Consider the following 27,111-nt stretch of genomic DNA (forward strand, 5'->3'; position numbering starts at 1 on the left):
GGGCTTGGTCAGCGATGAGACCTCAATGAACGTTTGTGGAATAAATGGGTAAATGCCTGAACCAAGGAACACCCTGTAATGGGAGGCCTGTGGGAGACACAGCTGAGTGAGGGAATGTCGACTTTTTTAATTTTTTGTTGAGATGGAGTCCCACTCTGTCACCCAGGCTGAAGCACAATGGCACAATCTCGACTCACTGCAACCTCCACCTCCCAGGTTCCAGTGATTCTCTTGCCTCAGCCTCCGACTGGCTGGGATTACAGGTGTTCACCACCACGCCTGGCTAATTTTTGTATTGTTAGTAGAGACAGGGTTTCACTATGTTGGCCAGGCCAGTCTTGAACTCCTGACTTCAAGTGATCCACCCGCCTCAGCCTCCCAAAGTGCTGGGATTACAGATGTGAGCCACTGTGCCTGGCTGGGAACGTAGATTTATATTTTTTTTTTTTTTTTTTTTTTTTTTTGAGACGGAGTCTTGCTTTGCCACCCAGGCTGGAGTGCAGTGGCCGGATCTCAGCTCACTGCAAACTCCGCCTCCCGGGTTTACGCCATTCTCCTGCCTCAGCCTCCTGAGTAGCTGGGACTACAGGCGCCCGCCACCTCGCCCGGCTAGTTTTTTGTATTTTTTTTTTTAAGTAGAGACAGGGTTTCACCGTATTAGCCAGGATGGTCTCGATCTCCTGACCTCGTGATCCGCCCGTCTCGGCCTCCCAAAGTGAGATTTATTTTTTTATCATCCAGTGCACACCCTCTGCGAGTGGAGGAGTGGGTAGAATTGTTAAATTGTTATCTTCCTATTTGATTGTATGGTGTTTGGTTGGCTGAACCTGGATCTATTTGGCCCACATGGGACATGACTTCCATTTCTGGGTGTGCTTTATAAAACCAAAAAAGCACTCAGTGTCAGTGTAAGGCAACAGCAGTGCTTTTCAATATGGTCAAAATTGATTAAGGAACCCAGAGTCTTGTTTATGTTGGTTATATCTAGTGACAGTTATTATATTAGAGATGAAAACTGAGAAATTTAAAACATATTCGTTCACTCATTTAAATAGTAAACTCACTACTTGTTAGCATACTTTTAAAAAATGATCGAGGCTGGGTGTGGTGGCTCATGTGGTCAGGAGTTCAGGACCAGCCTGGCCAACATGGTGAAACCCCGTCTCTACTAAAAATACAAAAATTAGCCAGGTGTGGTGGTGGGCACCTGTAATTCCAGCTATTTGGGAGGCTGAGGCAGGAGAATTGCTTGAACCCAGGAGGTGGAGGTTGCAGTGAGGTGAGCTCGCACCACTGCACTCCAGCTTGGGTGACAGAGCAGAGCAAGACTCCATCCTAAAAAAAAAAAAGATAAATAACTTAATTTTTCCCAAACAAAATACAATTAATGAGAAGAGTTGCACTGTTTTACATTTTTGCCAATCTCTTCAATGTCTTGTTTACTGGAAGGCAGCAGGATTCTTACATCTGTTTTGGCATTCAATCTGCTGAGATATATTGTTTTGGTTAACATGTAAAATCCAGCCTCACACAGATATGCAGATGGAGACCAGGTTCAGTGGCTCACATCTGTAATCCCAGCATTTTGGGGGGCCAAGGCAGGAGGATTGCTTGAAGGAGTTCGAGACCAGCCTGGGTGACAAAGTGAGACTTCATCTCTACAAAAACTAAAAAAAAAATACGTAGCCAGTCGTGGTGGTGTGTGCCTGTATTCCCAGCTACTCGAGAGGTTGAGGTGGCAGGATCACTTGAACCCAGGAGTTCAAGGCTGCAATGAGCTGTGATTGTGCCACTGCACTTCAGCCTGGGTGACAAGCGAGACCCAATTTCTAAAAAATAAAATAAAATGGATATGCAGATGGAAAAGGGAAGGGTATTTTAATCCTTTTTAGATAACTAGATATGCTATGAACCTGCTAGAAAACTCCACTGTCTACCATTAAGGAAAATGTGGGTAAAAAGGTAAATAGTGTCCTAGTATTATATGAAAATAGTTTTGAGTCTAGAGATCCTGGATCACGCTTTGAGAGCCACTGGTTTAGATGATGATCTACAACACCCCAGTGAGGTAGATCCTTTTTGGGTCCCTATTTTACAGATGGAGAAACTGAGGCACAGAGAGGCAAAGTCCTCTTTTCACCCAACATCCCACAACTGCCAAGTGTCAGAGCTGAGATGAGGCTCAGCCCCAGGTTGTCTGTCTCCACCTGGCTTTTGGTGACTACCTTGTCCAGCCTCTCAGCAGGACTCCACTGACCACAGACCAGAGTACTTCCCATCCATGGGGATGTGGAGAGGCAGGGAACCCTCCAGGGAAGAGGGACCAGCCAAGGGACTGCCCTGTGGCTAAAGGTGGGGACACACACAAGTGGGACTCAGCCTCCGAGAGCTCCTCCTCTCTGATGTGGCTCAGACTATCCCCAAAGAGCTTTCTGCCAGAATTCCAGGCAAAGGGAATTTCCACACTGAGGTTATCTTTCCATGCTGCATCCTCCCAGAATTCATCCAGCCGTGGGTTTTTGAGGGTCATTCCCAGGACCCGAGGACTCTGCCTTTCTTGAAGCATAGGTGAGGGACACAGGTAGGAGCCACAGTCATTATCCAGAGCAGTCTTTCCAGAAGTATAGGGTTTCAGAGATTATTATTATTTTTTTTTGAGATGGAGTCTCACTCTGTTGTCAGGCTGGAGTTCAGTGGCGCGATCTCGGCTCACGGCAACCTCCGCCTCCCAGGTTCAAGCGATTCTCCTGTCTCAGCCTCTTGAGTAGCTGGGATTACAGGCACGCGCCGCCACCACGCCCAGCTAATTTATTGTATTTTTAGTAGGGACGGGATTTCACCTAGTTGGTTAAGATGGTCTTGCTCTCCTGACCTCGTGATCCACCCGCCTCAGCCTCCCAAAGTGCTAGGATTACAGGCGTGACCCACCTGGCCTGGCCTCAGAAATGATTTTTATCCTCTGAGGCAGGCAGGGCTGAGGGTTGGGCATGGGCTCTGGAACCAACAGCCTGGGTTTAAGTTCAGCTACCTCTGCCTTCCAGCTCAGTTTTCTCAACTGCAAAATGGGGATAATAATAATATCCCTACATGACAAAGTTGTTGGGAAAGATTCAATGAGAAAATATGTTAACTGCCTCTAAATGGTTATTGTTTGTATTATAATATTATTGATCATGATGTTATATATTCATTTATAATCAGTAAACATTAAAGGAGGACTCCTATGTGACTGGGATGGTTCTAGACATTGGGGATACCCGTGAACAAAACAGAAAAAAATCAAAGCAGCAAAAAACCTGCATCTTCCTGGAGCTTCTGTCCTAGAGTTCAGGCTAGTCCGAGGCAGGGAACTGGAATGTTCGGAGACTCTCACAGTCATTCAGGAGACAGACTGTAATGACTGGAATTGTGGTAGGTGAAGGGCTTGGGTGGTTGGTTCCAGACTATTTTTGAAGGTGGAACCAATGGGATTTGCTGATGTAGCATGGGAAAGCAGTAAGGAGAGTCAAGGATAACTCAAGGTTTTTGGTCTGAGCAACAAGGAGGACAGATGTGCCCTTATTTAGGAAAGGGACACTGGGAGGGGCAGAGTTGGGGAAGGGGGTTGATAAAGAAATCAGACACATTAACCTTGAGACTCAGGTTAGACATGCAGGTGGAAACAGACCAGGTTCACGGGAAAGGTCTGGGCTAGAATTAGAAACTGAGGAGCTGTAAGCATTTAGATGGCACTTAATGCCATGGAATCGAATCAGATCACCTAAGGAAGAGCTTCTTAATCTGTTGTCTCAAGATATAATTTCCTGAAATTGAATGGGAAAAGTACGTATTTGTTTTTTTCCATCCACCTGTAACCAGCATCCCCTTCAATTATGAATGATGGTCCCTGGGACTTCGTCACCAATGGGAATCACGGATATTTTCATATCACATTGCAGTCAACATGGACTTCCTGAAATATTTAAGTCAGCACTACTTCGAAATCATGGAAGTTACAAGACTTATCAATTGTCCATTAAATAACTGCTTCATCGTGCCATTTTATGTGTAAAGCAGCATACATATCATAGTTTGTCAAATATTTTGATAACTCTTTTGATATAATTGGCTTCCTTTGTAATTCTCTGTATTTTCTGTGAACTGGAGGGGTACACCAGGTGGTGTGTGACTTCTGGAAACTCCCCTCCAGGAAGGGAAGTGGGCTTCTCTTATAGTTTCTGTGCCCTGCTGGCTGGATGCGGACAGGATGGGATGCTGCTTTAGATAAGGACGATCGCCCAGGATGATGGAATGCCGTCCAACCATCACCCATCAGCAGCCTGGGAGCCAACACCATGCCTGCCACATCATCTCTAGGCTGTTCATGCCCGAACTGTCAAATGGGAGAGAAATAAGCACCTGTCATCTCTACACCACTGTTAATTAGGGACTGAAGTACCCCTCAACTCTGCCTATATTCTAGTAAGTCCTGAGGGTACCTGTGACACAAATCCCGTGGGCTAGCCCCACTTAGGACGACTCAGCAAACTATTTCTGCAAAGGGCCAGACTGTAAGAGTTTTCAGCTATGCAGCCATAAGGTCTCTATTGCAACGATTCGATTCTGCCACCATAGAGCCAAAGCAGCTACAGACAGTACCTACACTAATGGGTGTGGCTGTCTTCCGAAACACTTTATAAAACCTGGCAGCAGACTCCTGTAGGCCACAGTTTACTGACCACCACCATGCAGGAATGTTACCAGTAATGGCAATATCATCATCATCATCATTTCAAATTTTTGTTTTATTTTTCGAGACACAGTCTTGTTCTGTTGCCCAGGCTGGAGTGCAGTGGCACGATCTCACTGCAAGCTCCACCTCCCGGGTTCACGCCATTCTCCTGCCTCAGCCTCCCAAGTAGCTAGGACTACAGACACCTGCCACCATGCCTGGCTAATTTTATTTTTGTATTTTTTTAGTAGTAGAGATGGGTTTTCACCATGTTAGCCAGGATGGTCTTGATCTCCTGACCTCGTGATTCGCCCACCTTGGCCTCCCAAAGTGCTGGAATTACAGGCTTGAGGCACCGCGCCCGGCCTTTATATATACACATTTTTTTTTTTTTTTTTTTGAGACAGGGTCTCACTTTGTCACCCAGGCTGGAGTGCAGTGGTGTGATCTTGGCTCACTGCAACCACTGCCTCCCGGTTCAAGTGATTCTCCTACCTTAGCCTCCTGAGTAGCTGGGAGTACAGGTGCACGCCACTACGCCTGGCTAATTTTTTTTGTATTTTTAGTAGAGACAGGGTTTTACCATGTTGGCCAGGCTGGTCTTGAACTCCTGGCCTCAAGTGATCCACCCACCTTCGCCTCCCAAAGTGCTGGGATTACAGGCCACCGCGCCTGGCCTATCATCACCTTTTTTTTTTTTTTAAGAGAAGTTTGGAATCTGGATATTTTTGGTGAAATTTCCAGATTTTAAAAAGCATCTTGTAACTCTGACAGAAATGTGGGGTTGAAGTGTAGACTCAGGTTGCCAGCTGCCATTTTGCAAGATCCATAAGCTGAGGTGGTTTAGGCTGAGTTTTGATCCTACCCCGACACCAGCCGAAGAGCTCCACTGGGCCACTTTCATCATCTGTCATTTGGCTTCTTGGGGCTCCTGGTCTGGGCAGCAGAGAACAATCCCATTCACCTAGCAGGGGAGCTGGAGGCTCCTGAGGAACAGTGATAAATGAAAAGGAAGCCCTTTTGCAAACTCTAGAACAGCATAAATATTAGATGTGAAATGCCACAGGACTGAAGTCTTTGTTTTTTTGGCAGACAAATTGGCTGAGGAGGCAGGGCTGGGAAGAAACGCATTAAATAAACCCAGAGCTCCAAAGCTCTCAGGGCTGGGGTATTTCTGATATTCTGTAACTGGATCCTTTTAACTTTGTGCTGCTTTGCAAGGTTACAGCCTGAGTTGAGTTCTTCTGCTTTTGAAAAAAAGAACACTAAATGCAAATCACTGCACGAAGTGATAAATCAATGCTGTAAAAGTTCTGGATGCCAGAGATGGGATCTTGCTGAACTGAAAGCTGTGTGAAAACCAATGAAGAAGGTGGGGTCATGATTCCGCACGAAGGAGGCATCTTATGTTGGAAGCAGAGCAAGCTGGGGGCTGGGAGAAATGCTTTCCTCCCACTTGTCCTTTAAGGAGAAGCTATTTTTTTTTTTTTTTTTTTAGACAGAATTTCACTCGTTACCCAGGCTGCAGCGCAGTGGCATGATCTTGGCTCACTGCAACCCTCCGCCTCCTGGGTTCAAGCGATTCTCCTGCCTCAGCCTCCTTGGTACCTGGGATTACAGGCATGCGCCACCACACCCGGCCGATTTTGTATTTTTTTAGTAGAGACGGGGTTTCACCATGTTGGTCAGGCTGGTCTCGAACTCCTGACCTCAAGTGATCCACCCGCCTCAGCCTCCCAAAGTGCAGGATTGCCGGTGTGAGCTACCATGCCCAGCCTGCATGTGGGTTTCTACAGTGGATATCTGTTTTATTTTTCCACCCAGAATCCATTCTCTTATCTTTTCATAACGGTGCCTTCAGTTACCAAAAAGAGGGAGGGAACCAACCTTTTCCCTTTCTCAGCCTTACATGTTCTGATGAGGCCCTTTCTAGCTCTGACTCCTGGACCAGGCCTAAGATGTTGGCCTGGCCAATCAGTGTATCTCCTTTTGCCTGGCTGCTGTGATTGGGTGAAAGAGACATAGGACCCTAGATGAGCCAATGAGAGCTTTCCCTGGAACTTTTGCTGGAGCCCTTGGAAAGAGGCCTGTCTTTCAGCTGGGGTCACTATACTGGGGAGATGGACCTGTGGCGGCCATTTTGCCATCACAAAGAGGGAACCTTCCTAATAAAGCCAACCCAAACGACAAAAAACCCAAGAAGCAGAAAGATAGGGTTCTGACAGCATTTGCGCACTGGGACCTGGGAAAGTTTGCCTGAACTAATTTCAATTATGTTTCTTCATGCTGGATATATGAGATAGTAATTTAAATTCCATTTTGTTTTCATTTTCTTGCTTACTTCAAGCCTAGGGCCCAAGAGTTCTCCATTTGTTCAATTTTTTTTCCTTTTGAGTTGAGGTTTCACTTGCCCAGGTTGTAGTGCAGTGGCACGATCATGGCTCACTGCAGGCCTTAACAGCCTGGGCTTTTAAGTGATCCTCCCATCTCAGCCTCTCAAGGAGCTGGGACCACAAGTGTGCACCACTATGCCTGGCCAGTTTTTAAAATTATTTGTAGAGACAGGGTCTCTCTATGTTGCCCAGGCTGGTCTTAAACTCCTGGGCTCAAGTGATCCTCCCGCCACAGCCTCCTGAAGTGCTGGGATTACAGATGTGAGCCACCGTGCTTGGCCTTGTTCAAATCTTTACTGAGTACCCAATACCTGCCTGGTGCTATTTCTGGATGGGCAGCAAACAAAACATGTAAAAAATAAGTTCACTGGCCCGGTGTGGTGGCTCATGCCTGTAATCCCAGCACTTTGGGAGGCCAAGGCAGGCAGATCATTTGAGGTCAGGAGTTCAAGACCAACCTGGCCAATATGGTGAAACCCCGTCTCTACTAAAAAGACAAAAATTGGCCGGGTGCGGTAGCTCATGCCTGTAATCCCAGCACTCTGGGAGGCCGAGGCAGGTGGATCACTTGAGGTCAGGAGTTCGAGACCAGCCTGGCCAACATGGTAAAACCCCATCTCTACTCAAAATATAAAAAATTAGCTGGGTGTGGTGGCACGCACCTGTAATGCCAGCTACTCGGGAGGCTGAGGCAGGAGAATCACTTGAACCTGGGAGGTGGAGGCTATAGTGAGCTGAGATGGTGGCACTGCACTCCAGGTTGGGCGACAGAGTGAGACTCTGTCTCCACAGAAAAAAAACAACAACAAAAAAAACCGAAAGCAAAAAATGAAATTAGCTGAGTGTAGTGGTGGGTGCCTGTAGTCCCAGCTACTTGGGAGGCAGAGGCAGGGGAACTGCTTGAACCTGGGAGGTGGAGGTTGCAGTGAGCCAAGATCATGCCACTGTACTCCAGCCTGGTGACAGAGTGAGACTCCATCTCAAAAAAAAAAAAAAAAAAAGTTCACAAACACGCAAGATAATTTCAAGGGTGTGAGAAGTCCTAAGAAGAACAAAAAGCCCAGTGTCATGGTTGAGAATGACAGGGGTGAGGAGTACTAACCGACACAGGAAAGGAAGGAAGGAAGAGAGAATGGATGGAGGAAGTTCTCTGCGGTGTGTGAACAACGCTCTAGACCCGGGATCCCCAACCCCTGGGCTGCAGACAGATAGACAGGTAGTGGTCTGTGGCCTGTTAGGAACTGGGCTGCATAGCAGAAGGTGAGTGGCAGGTGAGTGAGCGAACTTTATCTGTATTTACAGCCGCTTCCCATTCGCATTACTGCCTGAACTCTGCCTCCCATTAGATCAGCAGCAGATTCTCATAGAAGCACGAACCCTGTTGTGAACTGTGCATGCGGGGGATCTAGGTTGCGAGCTCCTTATGACAATCTAATGCCTGATGATCTGTCACTGTCTCCCATTGCCCCCGGGTGAGACCATCTGGTCACAGGAAAACAAGCTCGGGCTCCCACTGAGTCTACATTATGGTGAGGTGTATAATTATTTCATTACATATTACAATGTAATAATATTAGAAATAAAGTGCACAACAAATGTAATACACTTGAATCATCCCAAAACATCCCTCACCCCCAGTCCATGGAAAAACTGTCCTCCATGAAACTGGTTGCATGTACCAAAAAGGTTGCGGGCTGGTGCTCCAGACAGAGGTGACTGCACGTACAAAGGGCCCGGGGCAGGAATGACCTTGGAAGTTCTGAGGAACAAAGAGGGTAGGCAGCCTGAGTGCTGTCACCAAGGAAGGGACAGGTAGGAGATGTGGACACAGAGGTGAGCAGGCCCAGGCCAAGCAAGGTCTTGGCAGCCCTGACGAGGAGACGCCAGTTTACCCAAACAGCAGGGGGCAGCCATGGGAGGTTTTCAGCCGGAAGTGATGGGTTAGGTTTACATTTTTTTAAAAGTGTCCTCTGACTGTGGGTGGGGATAAGGAATGGCCAGCTGCTGGGGACAAACAGGGACAAGCAGATCACCAGGGCGAGAGGCGAGAGCTGCTTCTGTCTTGCCACTCCATGCATTCCTGTCTTCCACCTGCCTGTTTTTAGCAAGGCTGTAGCTATCGAGGAAGACTGGGCTGCAGAGGACACCAAGGCCCTGCTGACTGGTTGTAGCAGGGCCAGGCGGAGCTCTGGGTGTCAGTGGCATGGAGGGCGGACTGCCTGTGCCTAATTAAATGCTGGCCCTAGCCATCCGCTCCCTAGAAGGGTCTTGCAGCTCCTGCAAATGAGGACGAGGCCCATTCATTCCCTGGAAACTCAATTAGCTGGGCATGGAGGGCTCCATCTCTAGTGACAGGTTTTATTGCCTGCTGAGTCACCACCAGGACAAGCTGTATCTTAAATCTCTGTCTTGTGCCTTTTAAAGTGTGGTTTTGTTCAGAGAGATGGGCTAGAGGGGGGCAGAAAATCCACAACAGACCCTCAGAACAAGGCCTGTCACTCAACGGATATTTAATTATCGCCTTGGAGGAATCTGACACCACCTGGATCCTTCAAAGAGCTGTTCTCAGCGCCATTAGACTGACCTCCCATTTCTATGACAAATATTTTGTAGAGCAACTTTGTTTTCTTGAAAGGAAATTTATAGGCAACAAAAGCTACCTATGCATGTCATTTCCGGAAAATCAATAAAATGCTCTAACTGCAATCTACAAGAAAAATAAAAGGAAAGCAATTTATAATGAAGATAAATTTCAATATAAAATTTCCCCAGCACATCCATCAAGAAGATACAACAGAGTAGTCAGACAGACGCTCTGTGTCTGTAGTCAGGCAGACGCCTGCACCTAGACACGGATTCACTGGGAATGTGACAGTTACAAGGGCAGCTGGGTGGGCGGGTGACATTTGCCATTCAAATCCTTTGGGGTAGCACCGCCATCGGGGATGGGACTTTCGGAAATAAGGAATGACTCTTGGGAAAGTTTTGCACTCAAGTATAATATTGCCTCCATTTTCTTGTTCCATACATTCCTGGGAATATGCAAAAACCCTGCAGCATTTACACATAAAATAGACGTAGGTTCAAGGCTCAGACGACAATAAACATAAAATAATCTACCCATATGAGTGATGTGGCAGGAAACTCAGAAGCTATGTGGAATACAGTGCAATGTGGGGGCCACGTGGGCTCTGCTGTGCAGAGCAGGACATCCAAGTCCTTCCTAGTCCCCGCCCCCAGGAAGCCAGCAAAGTCAAATCCTTCACCATCACCGGCAATGCTGTCACAGAGTTTAACCCCTAGGGGGCGGTGTGCTCCCTTGAGAACCACCAGCTTAGAAAGAAGTTTGCAAGCTGGTGGCCTGTGGACCAATCCATCCCTCAGGTGTGTTTGCTGTGGGCCTGCCTGTTTTCAGTTGCTCATTCTTAAAAAGTAGAGTGAATAGTAGTCCACAGTTGAAATCTGGGCACCCCCTCTCCACCCAGCCTGCCTCTCTGCTTTGGGCTACCTGCCCAGCCCTCTATGCATTTGGAGCCCCCAGGCTAGAACAGGTTCACATAGCGATGGCAAAGGAAGCCCTGCTCCCGGCCTCCGTGTAGGAGCTCAGTTTCCCTTCATTTGCTCAAATCCCCTGTGACACAGATGGGTTCCCAAAGGACTCACTGTGTGGGCTGGCACGACCTGTGGGCCCCAGGATGGATGGTACCTGCTGCTAGGAGAACAGGAACCTGTCCTGAGACCCTGACCCAAGATCCGGGAAGGTTTGGGAAGACAGATCAAGGTACTGGGAACATGAGGGGAAATGAATGCAGGGATGACAAGGAAGACATTGGATTACTGATGAGGAATCACGGAAAGCACTCGCCTAAAGTTCGATAGCCACCACTCCCTGCATTTTTATTGCCCTTTCTCAAAGCATTGTGTCCCTCCCTACTCCCAAAAGATTTTGTTTGATTAGGCTCTATTCTTCTTTTTTAGAGACAAGGTCTCACTCTGTTGCCCAGGCTGGAGTACAGTGGTGTGATTATGGCTACCTGCAGCCTCAAACTCCTAGGCCCAAGTGATCTTCCTGCCTCAGCCTCCCAAGTAGCTGGGACTACAAGCATGGACCACCATGTCCAGCTAATTTTTTTTTTTTTCAAATTTTTTGTAAAGATAGGGGCCTTACTATGTTGCCCAGGTTGGTCTCAAACTCCTGGCCTCAAGAGATCCCCCTGCCTTGACCTTTCCAAGTGCTGGGATTATAGGCCCAGCCATAGGCTCTATTCTCATGCTGTCCAAGAGTCCTTTCTGTGCCAATGGAAACATTCTGTATGTGCATTATCCAGTATAGCACCCACGTGCGCCTACTGAAGGCTCGAACCATGGCTAGCACACCCAAGAAACTGAAATGCTAATTGTAATTAACATGAAGTTAAATAGCTCCCTGTGGCTAGTGGCAACAGTATTGGGTCACATGGTTCCAGCCTAACTCATTCCAGAATGTTCAGGGAGTCACAGCTAGCACCCGGGAGAGGACTGCAAAAGGTCTCATGCACTCTGAAACCCCCTGGCAGCTTCTTGAGGCCCAGGAGACAGGGTGTACGTGTCTGTCACCACAGTCCCCCTTCCCTCACTTTTGACCCCGCAGTGGTTTCAATGCCCACTGCAGGTGGAGATTCCGAGAGAAAGCATGGTTGGGAAGGGAAGGCTACGCACAGAGCTGATCTGCGGGGCAGCCACATTGCTCCCCACCCAGGACCACAGCCGGGACAGTGAAGAGAGGGAGAGCGGCAGGTTTGTTCAGTTTGACATTGGCTCTGCAGCCTTTATGCGGGGGGAGTTAACGTGTGAAAGAACCCAGCCATTATGAGCTCAACTGTGTTCCCCAAAAGATATGCTCAAGTCCTTGCCCAGGTACCTGTGAGGGTGACTGTGTGTTTGTAACACGGTGTTCTCAGATGAAGTTACGCTGGATCAGAGTGGGCTCTAGTCCAATCATTGGTGTCTTGACAGAAGAGGGAACTTTGGACACTGATTCAGAGAGGAGCAGGCCACGGCAAGAGAGGGACCCACAGGGAGGCGGCCACATGAAGATGAAGGCAGAGGCCGGAGTGATGCAGCCACAAGCCAAGGGGTGCCAAGATTCCCAGCAACCCCCAGGAGCTCAAGGGCAAAGGACCCTCCCCTGAAGGCTTCAGGGAAAGCGTGGCCCCTGATGACGCTTGATTTTGGGGTTCTGGCTCCCAAAACTGTGAAAAACACCTTTTATTCTAAGCCACCCAGTCTCTGGTCCACTAGGAAAGTGGATACACCCTGCTAAGGGGCTGGGTCAGAGAGGGTGTTGCCTGGAAACAAATGGAACCCTGCCCCATCAGCCTCACACCAGCTTCCTCTTTCCCTGTGGCCACTTCCTCTTACGAGGCAGGGAACCTCTCCTCCCGGGTTTGTGGGCACAGGTCATGTGTCGCTCAGGGTGGCGTCTTATCACAGGCGCTGGGTGACTAGTGCTTATATGTCACAACACTGCTGCACAGATGGAGAGACTGAGGCCCAGAGGGGATGAGGTCTCAGCTCAAAGTCACAAGGGCACTTAAGGCAGAGTCTAATTCTTTAGACTCTTGCTCAAAAGAAGCGCTTCACTTATTTTGAAATCTGAGGTCTTGGAGAAAGGAAGGGACTATCAAATTAGAGGAAGAAATTTCTCTTGAAGATGCGCACAGAGGTAGCAAATCTGTGCCTCTCGAGGACATGCTGGGTCAGCCTGGGTCCCAAGAGGGGCTGTGCAATCCCGTGGATACTTGGATCCCCACGGTGGGGATGGCTGGGTCCTCGGTGCACGGAGAGAGACAGGAAGGCTCCCTGCTGTGAGCAGCGGATACACTCCACGGGATGAATGGAGAGGTTCTGCTGTCACCCCACAGGCCGGAGAGGGGGAGGGAAGATGGGCAGATGAGAGGCAGCTGGACGGAGGGAAGAAGGGAGCTGTGTGTGTGTGTGTGTGTGCGTGCGTGCACACTTGTGTGCACTCGAGGGGAGAGGAAGAGAGCAGGGAGCAAACCCAGGAGAAGAGCCAAGCAAAGAGAAGGCTGCCATTGTGAAGGCAGGGACAGCTGCACCAGGGGCCCAGGGACGGCATCCCGGGAAAAATTTCAGTCTTCTCTTCCCTGGGTGTGCAGAGAGGCTGAGAAGAAAGAGGAGGAAAGGCTGAGATGGTGGGAGTGGGGGTGGAGAGAGAGAAACAGGAGAGGAGAAAGGAGTGTGGAAGAGATGGGGGTGGGCTGCTGGCCAGGACAGAATGTGGACACTCAGTCACCACTCATCCTAGGAAGGCCTCCTGAGCACCTACGATGGGGTGGGCACTCTCTAGGCCTGGGGACCCACGAGGGCACAGGACAGAGGCCCCTGCCTCCAGGGAACTGGCATTTTATTTTATTTTTGAGATGGAGTCTCACTCTGTCACCCAAGCTGGAGTGTAGTGGTGCGATCTCGGCTCACTTGCAACCTCCACCTCCCTGATTCCAGCCATTCTCCTGCCTCAGCCTTCCGAGTAGCTGAGATTACAGGCATGCACCACCACATCCAGCTAATTTTTGTATTTTTAGTAGAGATGGGGTTTCACCATGTTGGTCAGGCTAGTCTCAAACTCCTGACCTCAAGTGATCCACCTGCCTCAGCCTCCCAAAGTGTTGGGATTACTGGCATGAGCCACCATGCCCGGCCTGGGAGCTGGCATTTTAGAAATGAGACAATCAACAAGACAAATGGGCAGAATACACAGTCAGTGGTGTTCAGTGGTGACGGGGGCACTGGTGGGAAAAAACTGGGATGAAGAGGAGGCATGGGGTAGTCAAGGAAGGCTTCTCTGAGGAGGCAGCATTGGAACACAGACATGAGGAAAGTGCAGATGTGTAGAAGTTTCGAGAAAAGGAAAGAAGTGCAAAGTACTATGAGTGTGCGCGTGTCAGGCGTGGCTGACTGCTTGAGAAGCTGTGGCTGGAGCACAGTGACTGAGGGGAGACCAGGAGGCTGAGAGGGTTCGAAAGGGAGGGAAGGATCATCGGGACCCTGGGGTGGCTGTGGGGGCCTCTACCCTGAGTAGGTGGGAGCCAAGGAGAGCTCTGCCCAGAGGTTAAAGAACATCTGAACTAGGTTCTGACCAGACCCCTCTGGCTGCTGTGTTGAAAACAGACCAAGGGGTCATAAAGGCGGAAGCTGGGGGATCCCAGGAGAAACCTGGAACAGGGCAGGCGGGGAAGACAGTGACACAGATGGGCTGGTGGCAGCAGAGGGAACTCTGGGTGTATTTTGAAGGCAGAGCTGACAGGGTTTGCTGGACTGAATGTGGAGTGTGAAAGGAATAGGAAAAAAAAAAAAATCAAGAATGGCACTAAGGTTTTGGCCTGAGCAACTGGAAAACTGGAGGCGCCGGGGAGGAGGGAGCATGACCAGGAAGTGATACTGGACTCAGGCTTGATGTGCCGGGGAGATCTCCAGGGGCGATGGCCAGGGCGCAGAGGGACCAGGGTGGATGGGGTTCAGGGCAAGGGGCTAAGGGCAGATCCCAAGAGAGTGGCAGGGAAAGAGGGGCATGGGGCCACTTTATAGCATCGCAGAGGAGGATGGCCCACGCAGCAGCCCTCCTGCCCCTGTGGTCCACTTTAGGGAAAAGACAAGTCTCACTTACACATGGCAGCATGCCTTTTGTTGGGGATGCCAAAATGCCCAGCAGGCGCCCTTCCATCCTCCCACGTGAGAGGGCGATGGGGTGCCCCACGTGTCCCGCCATGGTAGGGGTCAGCAGGGCACAGAGGCCCCCCAGCCCCTAGTAAAGGTTAGCTGCCCAAGGTTGATGGCCAGGTTCCGGTCCTCAGCTGACCTCTCTACCCAGCTTTGTGTGAGAAGAGTGAAAATAATTGGGGTGCTCAGGACCAAACCCCAAAACAGGCTCCGAGAGCCCTAGCAAGGCCTGGTCGTATGAGGAGGATGTGCTCCCTGCCCCCCTGGTGCGTTTTAGAACATGATGCGGAAGGGCAGAGGGCCCGCCACCATCTCTGCAAAAGCCTGGACCAGATGGCAGAAGCTGGGGTCGGGAAACAATCTCAGAACTGCCAGATTCAGGTGTGGACGGAGAAAGGCATGATCCCAATGGGGAGAAAATGGCACTCCAATCTAGTTCACCAGAAAGGGCTGGAAAAGGTTGGCTTTTTGTTGATGTTATTATTATTATTATTATTATTATTATATATATATATATTTTTTTTTTTTGAGACAGAGTCTCATTCTGTCACCAGGCTGGAGCACAGTGGTGCGATCTCGGCTCACTGCAACCTCTGCCTCCTGAGTTCAAATGATTCTCCTACCTCAGCCTCACGAGTAGCTGGGATTACAGGCATCTGCCACCACACTCAGCCAATTTTTGTATTTTTAGTAGAGACAGGGTTTCACCATGTTGGTCAGGCTGGTCTCAAACTCCTGACCTCAGGTGATCCTCCCGCCTTGGCCTCCCAAAGTGCTGGGATCACAGGCGTGAGTCACCTTGCCTGGCCTGTCTCTTTTGTTTAGGGAGCAAAAAATTCAATGTTTTTGAAGCCAGCTGCAGTCGGGGTTCCTGTCCGTTGGATCTAAAGGCAATCTATTGCCATGAGCATCACACATCTTCAAGAACAAACAGGGCAGCCAGGAAGTGCATTCCCTTGCTCAAGCAGAGCTCACACATCAACATCTCCTCCTCAGAATCAAGGGGGACAGAGCTACAGTAGAATTGCTGGAGTGGAAGGAGATGCCCATTATCAGTTTTGCCAGCAACTGGCAAACTGCTCTTCAGAGTGGAGGGAACAATTTGCCATCATACTGCTAACTGCATGTGATTTCCTGTTTTCCTACATTCTCACCAACATGTGGTGAGATGGGGTCTCTTCGTATTTGCCGTGGTCATGGCTGGGATGTGACAATGCACTGTTGGCTGCGTTTGCATTTTGCTGATTACCAGAGAGGCTGAACACATGCTGCCACATTTTGATCCGTGAGCGCAACTTATTGTGACATTAATCAGAACATTGGCCTGAGGTGGGCCGTGTGATTGTGCAAATCGTCATCGTCATTGCTAATTTTTTTTTTAATATTGTTTTTTAAAAATTGAGATGGGATCTCACTGTTTTTCCCAAGCTGGTCTCGAACTCCTGGCCTCAGGTGATCCTTCCACCTTGGCTTCCCAAAGTGCTGGGATTACAGGTGCAAGCCACTGCACCCAACCATCACTGCTAAATTTCCCAAGTGCCTACCGTGACCCTGTACCAGACACTGTTCTAATATATTTCATCTTCACAAAACTCCATGAGTTAAGTGACATTATTAACTGTGGTTGAGATGGCCAAGACACAGAGGCTAAATAACTTGTCCAAGTTCATGCAGCCAGAAAGCAGCAGAGACTGGATTCGAACCCAGGCAAAGCTAATGCCCTCAACCACTCTGCAGAGAGCTGGGAGGTGTCTCATTCTGGGAACACTGTACAACTTTGACTTGTGGGTATATAAGTGATCACAGGCAGGGCAACGGCACATCAACTGCTGAACTGTGTTAAAGGATGACTATAAAACCTTTGTAAAAACTGAGGATGTGGCCGGGCACGGTGGCTCACACCTGTAATCCTAGCACTTTGGGAGGCTGAGGAGGGTGGATTGCTTGAGGTCAGGAGTTTGAGACCAGCCTGGCCAACATGGTGAAACTCCATCTCTATTAAAAATTCAAAAAATTAGCTGGGCGTGGTGGCGTGCACTTGTAATCCAAGTTATTGGGGAGGCTGAGGCAGGAGAATCGCTTGAACTCAGGAGGTGGAGGTTGCAGTGAGCTGAGATTGTGCCACTGCACTCCAGCCTGGGCAACAGAGTGAGACCCTGTCTCAAAAACAAACAAACAAACAAACAAAAAAACCTGAGGATGAAATTGATCCTTCCAAGGGTATTCATATCTGAGATCCAATCCCCCAAGTTGTAAGAAGCCATACAGAGAAATATTCATGAACAAATTGATATTTATCCTGCTTAAACTTAGCTTCTCTCATTTTGTCCTTTGTCAATCTCCATTGCAAACATGGGGCCATGCAAAGCAAGATCACTGCAACATGAAATTGCAAATCTTTTAAAAGATGCAGGGTTTGTGAAATGAATTAAGATGACGCTGGAAGATACCTCAAAAAACACATGCAAATCCACTGACGAATAATTACCTGGTCTATAAAGATACTACATGAAGGAGAAGAGACTATTGAGAAGGATGATGAAGTATGAGATGCACTTCACAGGGGAAGATTCAGATGTCAAAGAATTAGGAGAGGCCCTTGAAAAAACTGATCAAATCTCAAATACTTTTGCAAAAATGTCCCTGGTGAAGTAAAGGATATCATCTTGTGCCATACATTTAAATTTGTGAAACACATTATACTCCTCCCTACACTTCATCAATTCACTTGCTTAAAGAATCAACTCATTAGTTACAGCTAGACCCAATCTTTGTTAAATATCATTAGATACAACCTAACCGAAGGCCGGGTGCGTTGGCTCACGCATGTAATCCCAGCACTTCGGGAGGCCAAGGCAAGTGGATCACTTGAGGCCAGGCGTTTGAGACCAGCTCGGCCAACATGGCAAAACCCCATCTCTATAAAAAATACAAAAATCAGTCAGGTGTGGTGGCAGGCGTCTGTCATCCCAGCTATTCAGGAGGCTGAGACAGGATAATCGCTTGAACCCAGGAGGCGGAAGCTGCAGTGAGCTGAGATTGTGCCAGTGCACTCCAGCCTGGGTGACAGAGCAAGACTCTGTCTTAAAAAAAGAAAAAAAGAGACGTAACATAACAGAGTTATTCTTGAAATATCGTAGTTTCATTTCTAGATCAAATACCTTACTAAGTACATTAACAGCACTATTTATTATGAAATGTGGGTCCACTTAAGTAGCATTTTTCTGGGGTCAGTCTTTCTTAGTTTGGGCTGATCTCTATTCAAACGACTGTCACAAACACAAATGTCTAATAACCATTAGGGTGGCCTAGACTTTACTTGTCCTTCAGTATCCATTTGCTGCTTCTCCCACAGTACAATAATTTTCATCTGGGTAAATGTACACCTAGAACAAGACTACATTTTGCAGGCCCCCTTGCAGCCATGCATGGCCATGTGACTTGTTTCTCACCAATGGGAAATAAGGAGAAAGGGAGTCTGGGTCTCTGACCACTTCATAGATCAGGGCCACCAGAACTGGTAATTTTATTTGACATTCCCGGTCTCTCTCACACACACGGCCAAACTTAAATCCAACTGAACCAACTTTGCCAGGTGGCCACATGAACACAGGGTTTAATATGGCTGAAGACTCAGCAGGAACGATTTAGTTTTGGTCCCTGAGGGATTAAAAATTTACAATATATTCTAATATGGACGTACAAATCAATCTAAAAGGAAAAAAATAATCTAGAAGGTTTTGAAGTCATTATAGATTTTTGTCATTTTTCTTAATCAACACTGATCAGTATGACATATCATACAGTTGAATCTTTAAAATATTTCCACTTTAAACAACCACCTAATATAAAACTCAAACCTGAGCTTCCTAGCTGCCAAGGCAAAGAGGGAAAGTATACAGGGTATGTGGCTCTTATTATTTAATAACCAGGAGTACACCAGTTCATCAGACTAAACAGGTGTTTTCAGGTTCCTGAGTTCTGAAAGTAAGGCTGGAATGGGATTCCTTGTACAGAGTGGCATTGTAAACATAATGAATAAAATCCTCAGTGGCAGTTTTACAAACATGTAAACGTTCTCTGTGTCTGGCTCTTTACACTTGACATTATGCTCCCAGTCTTCATGAGGGTATAATAATGAAGCATAGTTGAATAAAAGCACTTCTTTAGGGAGACAGCTTTTTGGTGACTTCCGTACATTCAAGGACAAGTTTGGGAAATCCACTTTAGAGAATGTTTATTCTTCAGACAGTTTGTTTTCTCATGTTGACTGTAAGATTTTGGAACACTAGCCTTAAGCTCCCACCCTTGGCCCTCAGAATGTCACAGAATATGTGAGCTTCCTTTCAGTCTGATGAATACGATTTCCATGCCCCCTCTGAGTTCCCATGATCTTGCATTCCATTTTGATTATGCCACAAACACCTCACCTCTGGGCAGATCTCTTTTTTGGACCACAGTGGCCCTGGCTGTGAAATGAGGGGGATTGATGAGAACAGGGTTAGGGTCTTTACTGATCTTCCGGCATCCAAAACGAAAAGTTTCTTTATAGACCTTTCACCCAGAGGTTGTGAAAACAGAGTCTGTGAGCCACACACTCACCCCTCAGACATATTTTTTTTGGCCCCCAGTATACATTAAACAAAAAGTAAGTTGTGCCGCATATTTTAAAATAATATTTTCAGTGAAATATTCAGACTTTAAAACATTTCAAGGTTGTCACTCTTGAGTGCATGGCTGTACTTTCTGGACCCAAGTTGCAGGTGCATCTTCAATAAGGGCCCACTGCTCTGCTGCGGGCCTGCCTGTCCTGCTTCTGCTAGCAATATCCAGGCCCTCCAACCATCTAGGGTGGTGGCCACGGTAACCTCTGACACATATGGCTTTCTGCAGAGGCTCAGGGGAAGCAACAGGTGGTTGATTCTGCACCATGGCACGCACGATATACAGCAACAAGGTATAGGAACGAGGTATTCCTAGTTCTTAGCAGAACATACTTTCTAGGTGATTCTGGCTGTGGGATGAGGCTGTAAGAAGACACACCTTACTGGCTTGCTCCCCACCCCAAAGCATCCCTGCCAGCCCACAATGTGTATCTGAGAGGTAGCTGCCCAGCCTCGAGGGCTGCAGGTTCAGGGCTGTGAACAGGGCTGAAGGAGGCGTCCATCCTTCCCTGGCGGCACTCCCACCCAAACAAACCCCTTGTCACTTGGATGCAACTTCCTGGGGTTGCAACATCTGAACCACAGTATCTGATTTCACAACTGCCACAGCTTCTTACCCAAGGTGGGGAGTATTTATTTATTTTTAATTAAAGCAAGTTAAATTAATTGAGTCTGGAGGGTTTTGCAATAGGGCTGGAGGTAAGTGACTATACTGTAATTGCATCTCTACCTCAGACAACCAGCCTGGCAGGTGAGCCTTCAGAGACCACCAAAGACCTCCTGCAGGATAAGCAAACAGGAACCAGGTCACCCTCCACCGAGGACGACACTTACCGGGTGAGTGTGGACAGTCAACCACCACGTCAGCTTCTGCACCACCTTGGTTACCGCCACGTAGAGAGCGACCACACAGCCCCATATCTGTTCCCCTCCACGAATTCCCATCCCCCACCCCCATGTTTTGGAACCTTCTTCCAAGCTGATGGTTTGAAGTCAACACAACAGTCCCTGATGTGCTTAATAACAACGGAGGATGCAAACTCATGCACGGGCACCTTGTGGCCTCTCTGCACTATAATTCATATTTTGAAAAGACTCACTTTTTTGGGGAGGGGGACTCAAATTCCTTTGACAAGGTCACTTTGCATCACTACTGTAGGCAAATACATCTGTATTTCTCTAATACACACAGAAATAAATGCACAACTCTGAAATTATAAGAGAGTTGCTCTAGGGGCTATCCAGAATCATCTCGGGTACCGCAGTGGCGCACGGACCACACCCAGGGATGCCCGCCCCGGCTGTCACTCCCTTCCTGCACCCACCCCGTCCCTGCTCACCTGTCCGGTAGCCGGTGCTATTGAGGTACACGGCGAAGGTGCGGCTCTCGTGCTGCGCCTGCCAGGAGGGCGAGGAGCAGTTCTCGTTGTTGGTGTAGGTGTTGTGGTTATGGACGTACTTGCCGGTGAGGATAGAGGAGCGCGAGGGGCAGCACATAGGCGTGGTCACGAAGGCGTTGATGAAGTGCGCCCCGCCCTGCTCCATGATGCGCCGGGTCTTGTTCATCACCTGCATGGAACCTGCAAGGTGAAGGTGGAAGTGAGGTGCAGGGCAGGAGACCCGGGGGGCACCGGCACTGGGGGGACTCTCACCGTGGCATCCCTAGGTCTGGAGTGGGCACATTCTGCAGACCTATGGGGCAGACGGGGCAGGGGCCACTGGTGGCATTTGTGGACAGGGGCCACTGCTGCACGGTGGGACCGTCCGGCACCATCAGGGAGGACCCTGGATCCTGAGTCTGCCTGGACACTCCTGTGGTCCAGGTCTGGAGTCTGGAGGATTTTGCAATGGTGCTGGAGGTGCGTGACTGTAAGTGCCTGTACTGTCACTGTCCTGTACTGTAATTGCATCTCTACCTGCAGGGCAGGTAAAAACCTGTTTATAAATGACCTGAGACTGGAATCAAACTGTTTTGCAAATTTTAAACAGAACATTGTTTTTGTTTTGTTTTTTCTTTTGGAAACCAACCACCATGTAAATTGAGGGAAGATTATACTTTGTTTTCTTTGGAACCTTCCCAAGAATTGTTTGCTCTTATTGAAATCTGGTCATGCCAACCTGGTGGCAAACCTTCTCCCTGAGTATTCCCTGGCTGGGGTGCCCTGCCATCAGCCACAAACCCTGCTGGCCTCTTGTCCACACCTTTCTTCGAGGCTGGAACCCATCAACCCTCACCCCAAATCCAACCCAAGGGCCTAGTACACCTCTCGTAAGGAGCCTCTGGCACCACCCTGGCTGCCGGGGCTTGAGAGCTCTGAGCACTCTTGCAGCATGTGTCCTGAGTACTGATCATACCCCAGGCTTTGAGGTTTCGGTCATGCCGGCTCTTCTTTGTTTTCTTTTCTTTCTTTTTTTTTTGGGGGGAGGGCAGTGTCTTGCTCTGTTGCCCAGGCTGGAGTGCAGTGGTATGATCTCAGCTCACTGCAATCTCTGCTTCTCAGATTCAAGATATTCTCCTGCCTCAGCCTCCCAAGTAGCCCGCACACCCGGCTAATTTCTGTATTTTTAGTAGAGACGAGGTTTCGCCATGTTGGCCAGGCTGGTCTTGAACTCCTGACCTCAAGTGATCTGCCTGCCTCTGCCTCCCAAAGTGCTGGGATTACAGTCACGAACCACCTTGTCTGGCCATGCCTGCTCTTGTTTCTCAACCAAGCTGTAAGCAGAGCAAGACACTTAGGAAGAAAGGAAAGGAAGGAAGGAAGCAAATGAACGTGTGTGGGAGCCCTACTGTGTGCAGGCCACGGTCCCAGGAGGGCAAAGGCCGTGTGCTCCACTCAGTGCTGAATCCTCAGCACTGCTGCCGTGTGACACACAGTGGGTACTCAACATAGGTGTGACAAGTGCATACTCAATTGTATGCTGTGGTTGATGCCCAGACCTTTAGTGATTTGATGGAAACATTCCATGGAAATCCTCTCTCTTCCTTCTACGGCCATCCCTGGATTTTCCCCTTTTCCTTGCAGTTCTTAAGGTGTGCAGCACGTTGAATGGTGCCCCCGTCCCCTAAAGATAAGACCATGTCCTAATTTCTGGAGGCTGTGAACATGACTATATTTGGAAAGAGGGTGATATGGTTTGGCTGTGTCCCCACCCAAATCTCATCTTGAATTGTGGCTCCCATAATTCCCACGTGTTGTGAGAGGGATCCGATGGGAGACAACTGAATCATGGGGGTGGTTTTCCCCATACTGTTCTCTTGGTAGTGAATACGTCTCACAAGATCTGATGGTTTTATAAAGGTTTTCCCTTCTGCTTGGTTCTCATTCTCTCTTGCTTGCCACCATGTAAGATGTGCCTTTCACCTTCTGCCATGATCCTGAGGCCTCCCCAGTCACATGGAACTGAGTCCATGAAACCTCTTTTTCTTTCTAAATCACCCAGTCTCAGGTATGTCTTTATCAGCAGCATGAAGACAGACTAACACAGGGGGTCTCTGCAGATGTAATTAAACTGAGGATACTGAGGTGAGATTTGTTCTGGATTCCCTGGGTGGGCCCTAAATCCAGTGACAGGTGTCCACACAGGACACAAAGTGGAGAAGACGCACAGGCACAGAGGGGAAGGCCACATTCAAAGGGAAGCAGAGACTGGAGGGATGCACATACAAGCCAAGGAACAAGGAACTCCTAGGGTCCCAGGGCTGGAAGAGGCAACGAAGGGCTCTCCCCTAGAGCCTTCTGAGGACGCACAGCCATGCTAACACTTTGATTTCGGACTTCCGGCCTCCAGAACTGTTGAGAGAGTATATTTCTGTTGTTTTAAGCCACTCGGTTTGTGATTTGTTAGGACAGCAGTGGGAAACCAAAACAGGGTCTACCAGGCATGTGAAGACTGTGATCCCACTCACCTAGCAACCCCCTAGAGAACTGAAAACAAGCATCAGACCCACCACAGTCTCCTGGGGATCTGGGGAGGGCCCTCTGCTCACCAATCAGCTGCTTCTACTTTCAATTTTTACCACCAATCAAGGCACCAAGGTCTCACCCTTGAGGTCCCAGGATTGCACATTGGCCGCCCTCCCACCTCCTGGTCTCTGCCTCAGCCGTACCCCCAGCCTGGGATGCTCCCACTCCTCCAGTCACAGGGCTACCTCTGTCTTCTTCAAAGTATTGATCAGATACCACCTTCTTGGAGAGGCCCTTCCCTGGCCTGTATTGAAACTGCCTCCCCCAACCCATAGCACTCTCCACTCTGCTTCCCCACTCCGTGTTTCTCCACAGCAGTTACTGTCCTCAAACGTTGTCATTTTGATTTCACTTATTTGTGCGTTGCTGCCTTCACCAGAGCACTCCACAAGGGCAGGGACTTAGCCTACTTTGTTCATTGCCTAGCACAGTGCCTGGCACATCATGTGCTCAACAGATACCAGCTAAAATAACACATCAATACTATCTTACACTCTTGGGTTTTCATATCTCAGGAGTCCAAACCAGTTAATGTCCACAGATCTGTGTGTTGGTGTCTTGTAGAGTGGATTTTAAAATTTTGACATTAATAGCATCACACAGAATATCTGCTCTCCAGTTTGCCACACTCCCCTGCACTCCCTACAGTCTTACGCCACCTGCACCCACTCTCATTACCTGCCCGACCCCTGAACACTTGGGTGTTGCAACCTTCTGGTATATCTAGGGAATTGAGAGCGCTCCAACTTATGCCTGCGGAAGAGGGCAGTCTTCTTTGCCGACAATAATCATTATAATTAATAGTGGCGACTGTCACTGGCGGAATGCTTATGGCAGGGCTGAAGACACTCATCACTTAATTCGGCCAATGGCCCATTTTACAGAACAGGGAACTGAACCTGGGGAGCTGAATGACTGGCTAAGGCTGCACAGCTGGGCAGGCAGCGAAGACTCAAACCCAGTAGAGGTGCGGTGTTGAGTTTCACATTCACAAAACATTGCTGTCACACGGGAGGTGGTAACAGTGTCCTGAGGAAGTACAGAGAGATCCCCATGCTCTTGGTCCCCTCTTGGCTTCAGTTAAACTCAGAATGGTCCCTTGGTGACCCAGAAGGGGGCCACCTAGTGGTGACTTCATCAGGCACACCAGTGGTGGGGCAGCACAGAGTCACATCACCAAACACCAGGGACACTGGTGGTGTGAAAGGCCGCTTGGAGCTCCAGGCAGGAGGTGGCATTGCCTTAGGTTAATTGCGTGGCTTGGTTTCCTTCTATTTAGGGCAAGTAACCTCAGCTTTTCCTTTCGGGTAGTGGAAATCCTTTTAAAAACAACAACAAACAATTAGAGCCAATTTTTAAAAAGTAAATAATAGTACAAGTGGCACACAGATATACGATAAAAATTGTGAGGGAATGATTAGAATTTGGCAATCACTGGCTTGGTACAACTGGGACCTGACATCCCTTGATAAGTGGCTTGGTACAACCCTGACATCCGTTGATGTCATCTGGCTGTCAATTAGACCTCGAGTGCCACACCCACAGCCGAGCCCTGATGTCACCGTCCCTCCAGCTCCTCCCAAAGCCAGTCCCCTTTCCTCTGGGTACTCAGGCAATCATCTTGGCTACGATTCCTCCCATCTTTCAGTTCCCACATCCAATCTATCAGCAAAGCCTGTTTCTCTCTTCAATGTAAGCATCCACGGTCAGACCCTTGCCACCTCCCCCGGGGGCCAGGCGATCATCCTCTCTCCCTGAAATCAGGCCAACTGCTTCCTGATTGGATTCCAGTCACTTATTCCCCATGGTGCAGCCAGAGTCTCCTCTCCTGACACTCTCCAGGGCTCCTGCTCACTCAGAGGAGCCCAAGTCCTTCAGGCCATCCACAGAGAGTGGTGGGACCCAATTCCCTTCCTCCCTAACCCCATCCCCCTCTCCGCCCACTCTCTGCAGCCACAGGGGCCTCCCCTCCGTCCGCAGACTGACCAGGCTCCCATCCCAGAGCCTTCGCCCTACTGTTCCTTCTGCCTGGAACACCTCTCCCCCAGAGCCCTGCAGTGGCGCCCTCAGCCCCTTCTTGTCTTTAGAGTTCCTTTCTCCGTGGAGCCTTCCCTGGCCCCCAATATTTTCTACTCCTTTCCTTGCCTGACATTTTCAACCCTGCACTCATCATCTAACACACGATATACTTTTATGTATTTATCTACTGATCCCGTCTGCTGTCCCCTGTGACTTCTGATGGCTCCACAGCTCTAGCCCCAAAACCTAGAACAGTGCCTGGCACGCAGCGGGTGCTCATAAATGTTTCTTAAATGCATGAGTCCAGGGCACCCCAAGTGGAATCAATCCTTTGCTCCCTGGTCCCAAACGCTAAGGAGAAAGGACGAAGCAGCTGGTAGTGACGGCTCAGCCTCTCTCGGTCTCCAGAGCCTGCAGAAAGGACAGACGCTGGCCACCCACCCGACTGGTCAGACCCTTCTGGCACGAAACCCAGGGCAGGCCATCACCTGATGAAATCACCTGCAGTCCACAGCCCCCAGTGCTGCCTTGGCAAACAGTGAACAGCCTCCAGAGACATTTCTTGTTTTTAATGGGCTCAGATCCAGGGTCTTGAAATGCTTAAATCTCCTTCCTCCTCATTCCAGAGGAAGCGAGCTGCGGGGTGCTCCTGGCCGGCACTCACCCTTCCCAAATCAGCTGGCGGAGGAGCGCTGTGTCAATCCACAAGCAAAGGACAACAGTGCCCCGGAATGACAGCAGCATCTGTGCATGGGCAGTGTTATGTGCTAAGCCTCCCCTCGGGGACAGTAACCTGCTTTATTAAGACTGCCATAGCGACAAGGCTGTGTAAACCCACATCTCTAACACAAAAAAACATATGATCTCATCCCCTTGCCCAGCCCCGGCCCTAATGCAGAAGGACAGCTCCGATGGGAGGCAAGGACCTGAACGACGCGGCCACACAGAAATGAAAAGGCCAGTTTTCAAGCTTTTCAATGCAGCCGGGCCAGCCAACCTCAACTTCTTCCGTCCAACATAAACCTGGGGACATGCAGACAAAAACAGCCCCGGTTTCTTTCCATAACCAAGCTTTCCCACTACACCAGGCAGAGGGTGAGGTCACTCTGACACCTCTGTGACTCCGATGGGCTGGAGAGGCCTCACCCCCACCTCCATCAGTTGGGATTTAAATTTGGGGGCCCAAACCACCCAATTGCCAGAATGCGGTTTCTCCCATGACACTCCTGAACTGCTTCCCCTTTCAGGGTGGCTTTTTGGGGGCCTCTCTGTGTACCACTGTGCTATCATTTGTTTGATATTTTTAATTAACGTGATTTAAGAAAAAACCCTTTAATCTCAATCCAAGTTAACTACATTGAGTTAGAGAATTAAGGTGCGAGTTATACATATATATTTATTTTTTGATGCACCATCCAGTAAGTCCATCAGTGATAAAAATCAATGTCTTGCTGACCTGCCACAGATGATGACGTTGCCAGTGTCATAGGAAATGCTGAATGAATTTGCTCTTCTAAAGGTCTAAGTCAGAGCAAACGCTATCCTATGGGGACTTAGCAAGGTGCCAGGGAGTTTCAGGATTTAAAACATGACCCCGGCCGCCCCCCTCCTTTTTTTTTTTTTGGCGATTCCTGAGGTTT

At 48.9% G+C, this 27,111-nt stretch overlaps 1 protein-coding gene across 8 annotated transcripts in view; it reads right to left on the minus strand.

The window, feature by feature from the left end:
* Positions 1–27,111, minus strand: part of SULF2 (sulfatase 2) — a 137,143-nt gene that overhangs the window by 65,718 nt on the left and 44,314 nt on the right. For all 8 annotated transcript variants that reach the window (XR_004431268.1, XM_033186671.1, XM_033186668.1 and 5 more), the window contains exon 3: positions 20,828–21,067. Coding sequence is in view for 7 of the 8 variants with exons in the window: in XM_033186671.1 (XP_033042562.1) it covers positions 20,828–21,067 (240 nt within the window). In the remaining variant the exon portion in view is untranslated. The remainder of the gene's footprint in view (positions 1–20,827; positions 21,068–27,111) is intronic.

This window comes from Trachypithecus francoisi, unplaced genomic scaffold (genome assembly GCF_009764315.1).
Source record: "Trachypithecus francoisi isolate TF-2019V2 unplaced genomic scaffold, Tfra_2.0 Lachesis_group21, whole genome shotgun sequence".
Classification (NCBI taxonomy): Eukaryota; Metazoa; Chordata; class Mammalia; order Primates; family Cercopithecidae; genus Trachypithecus; species Trachypithecus francoisi.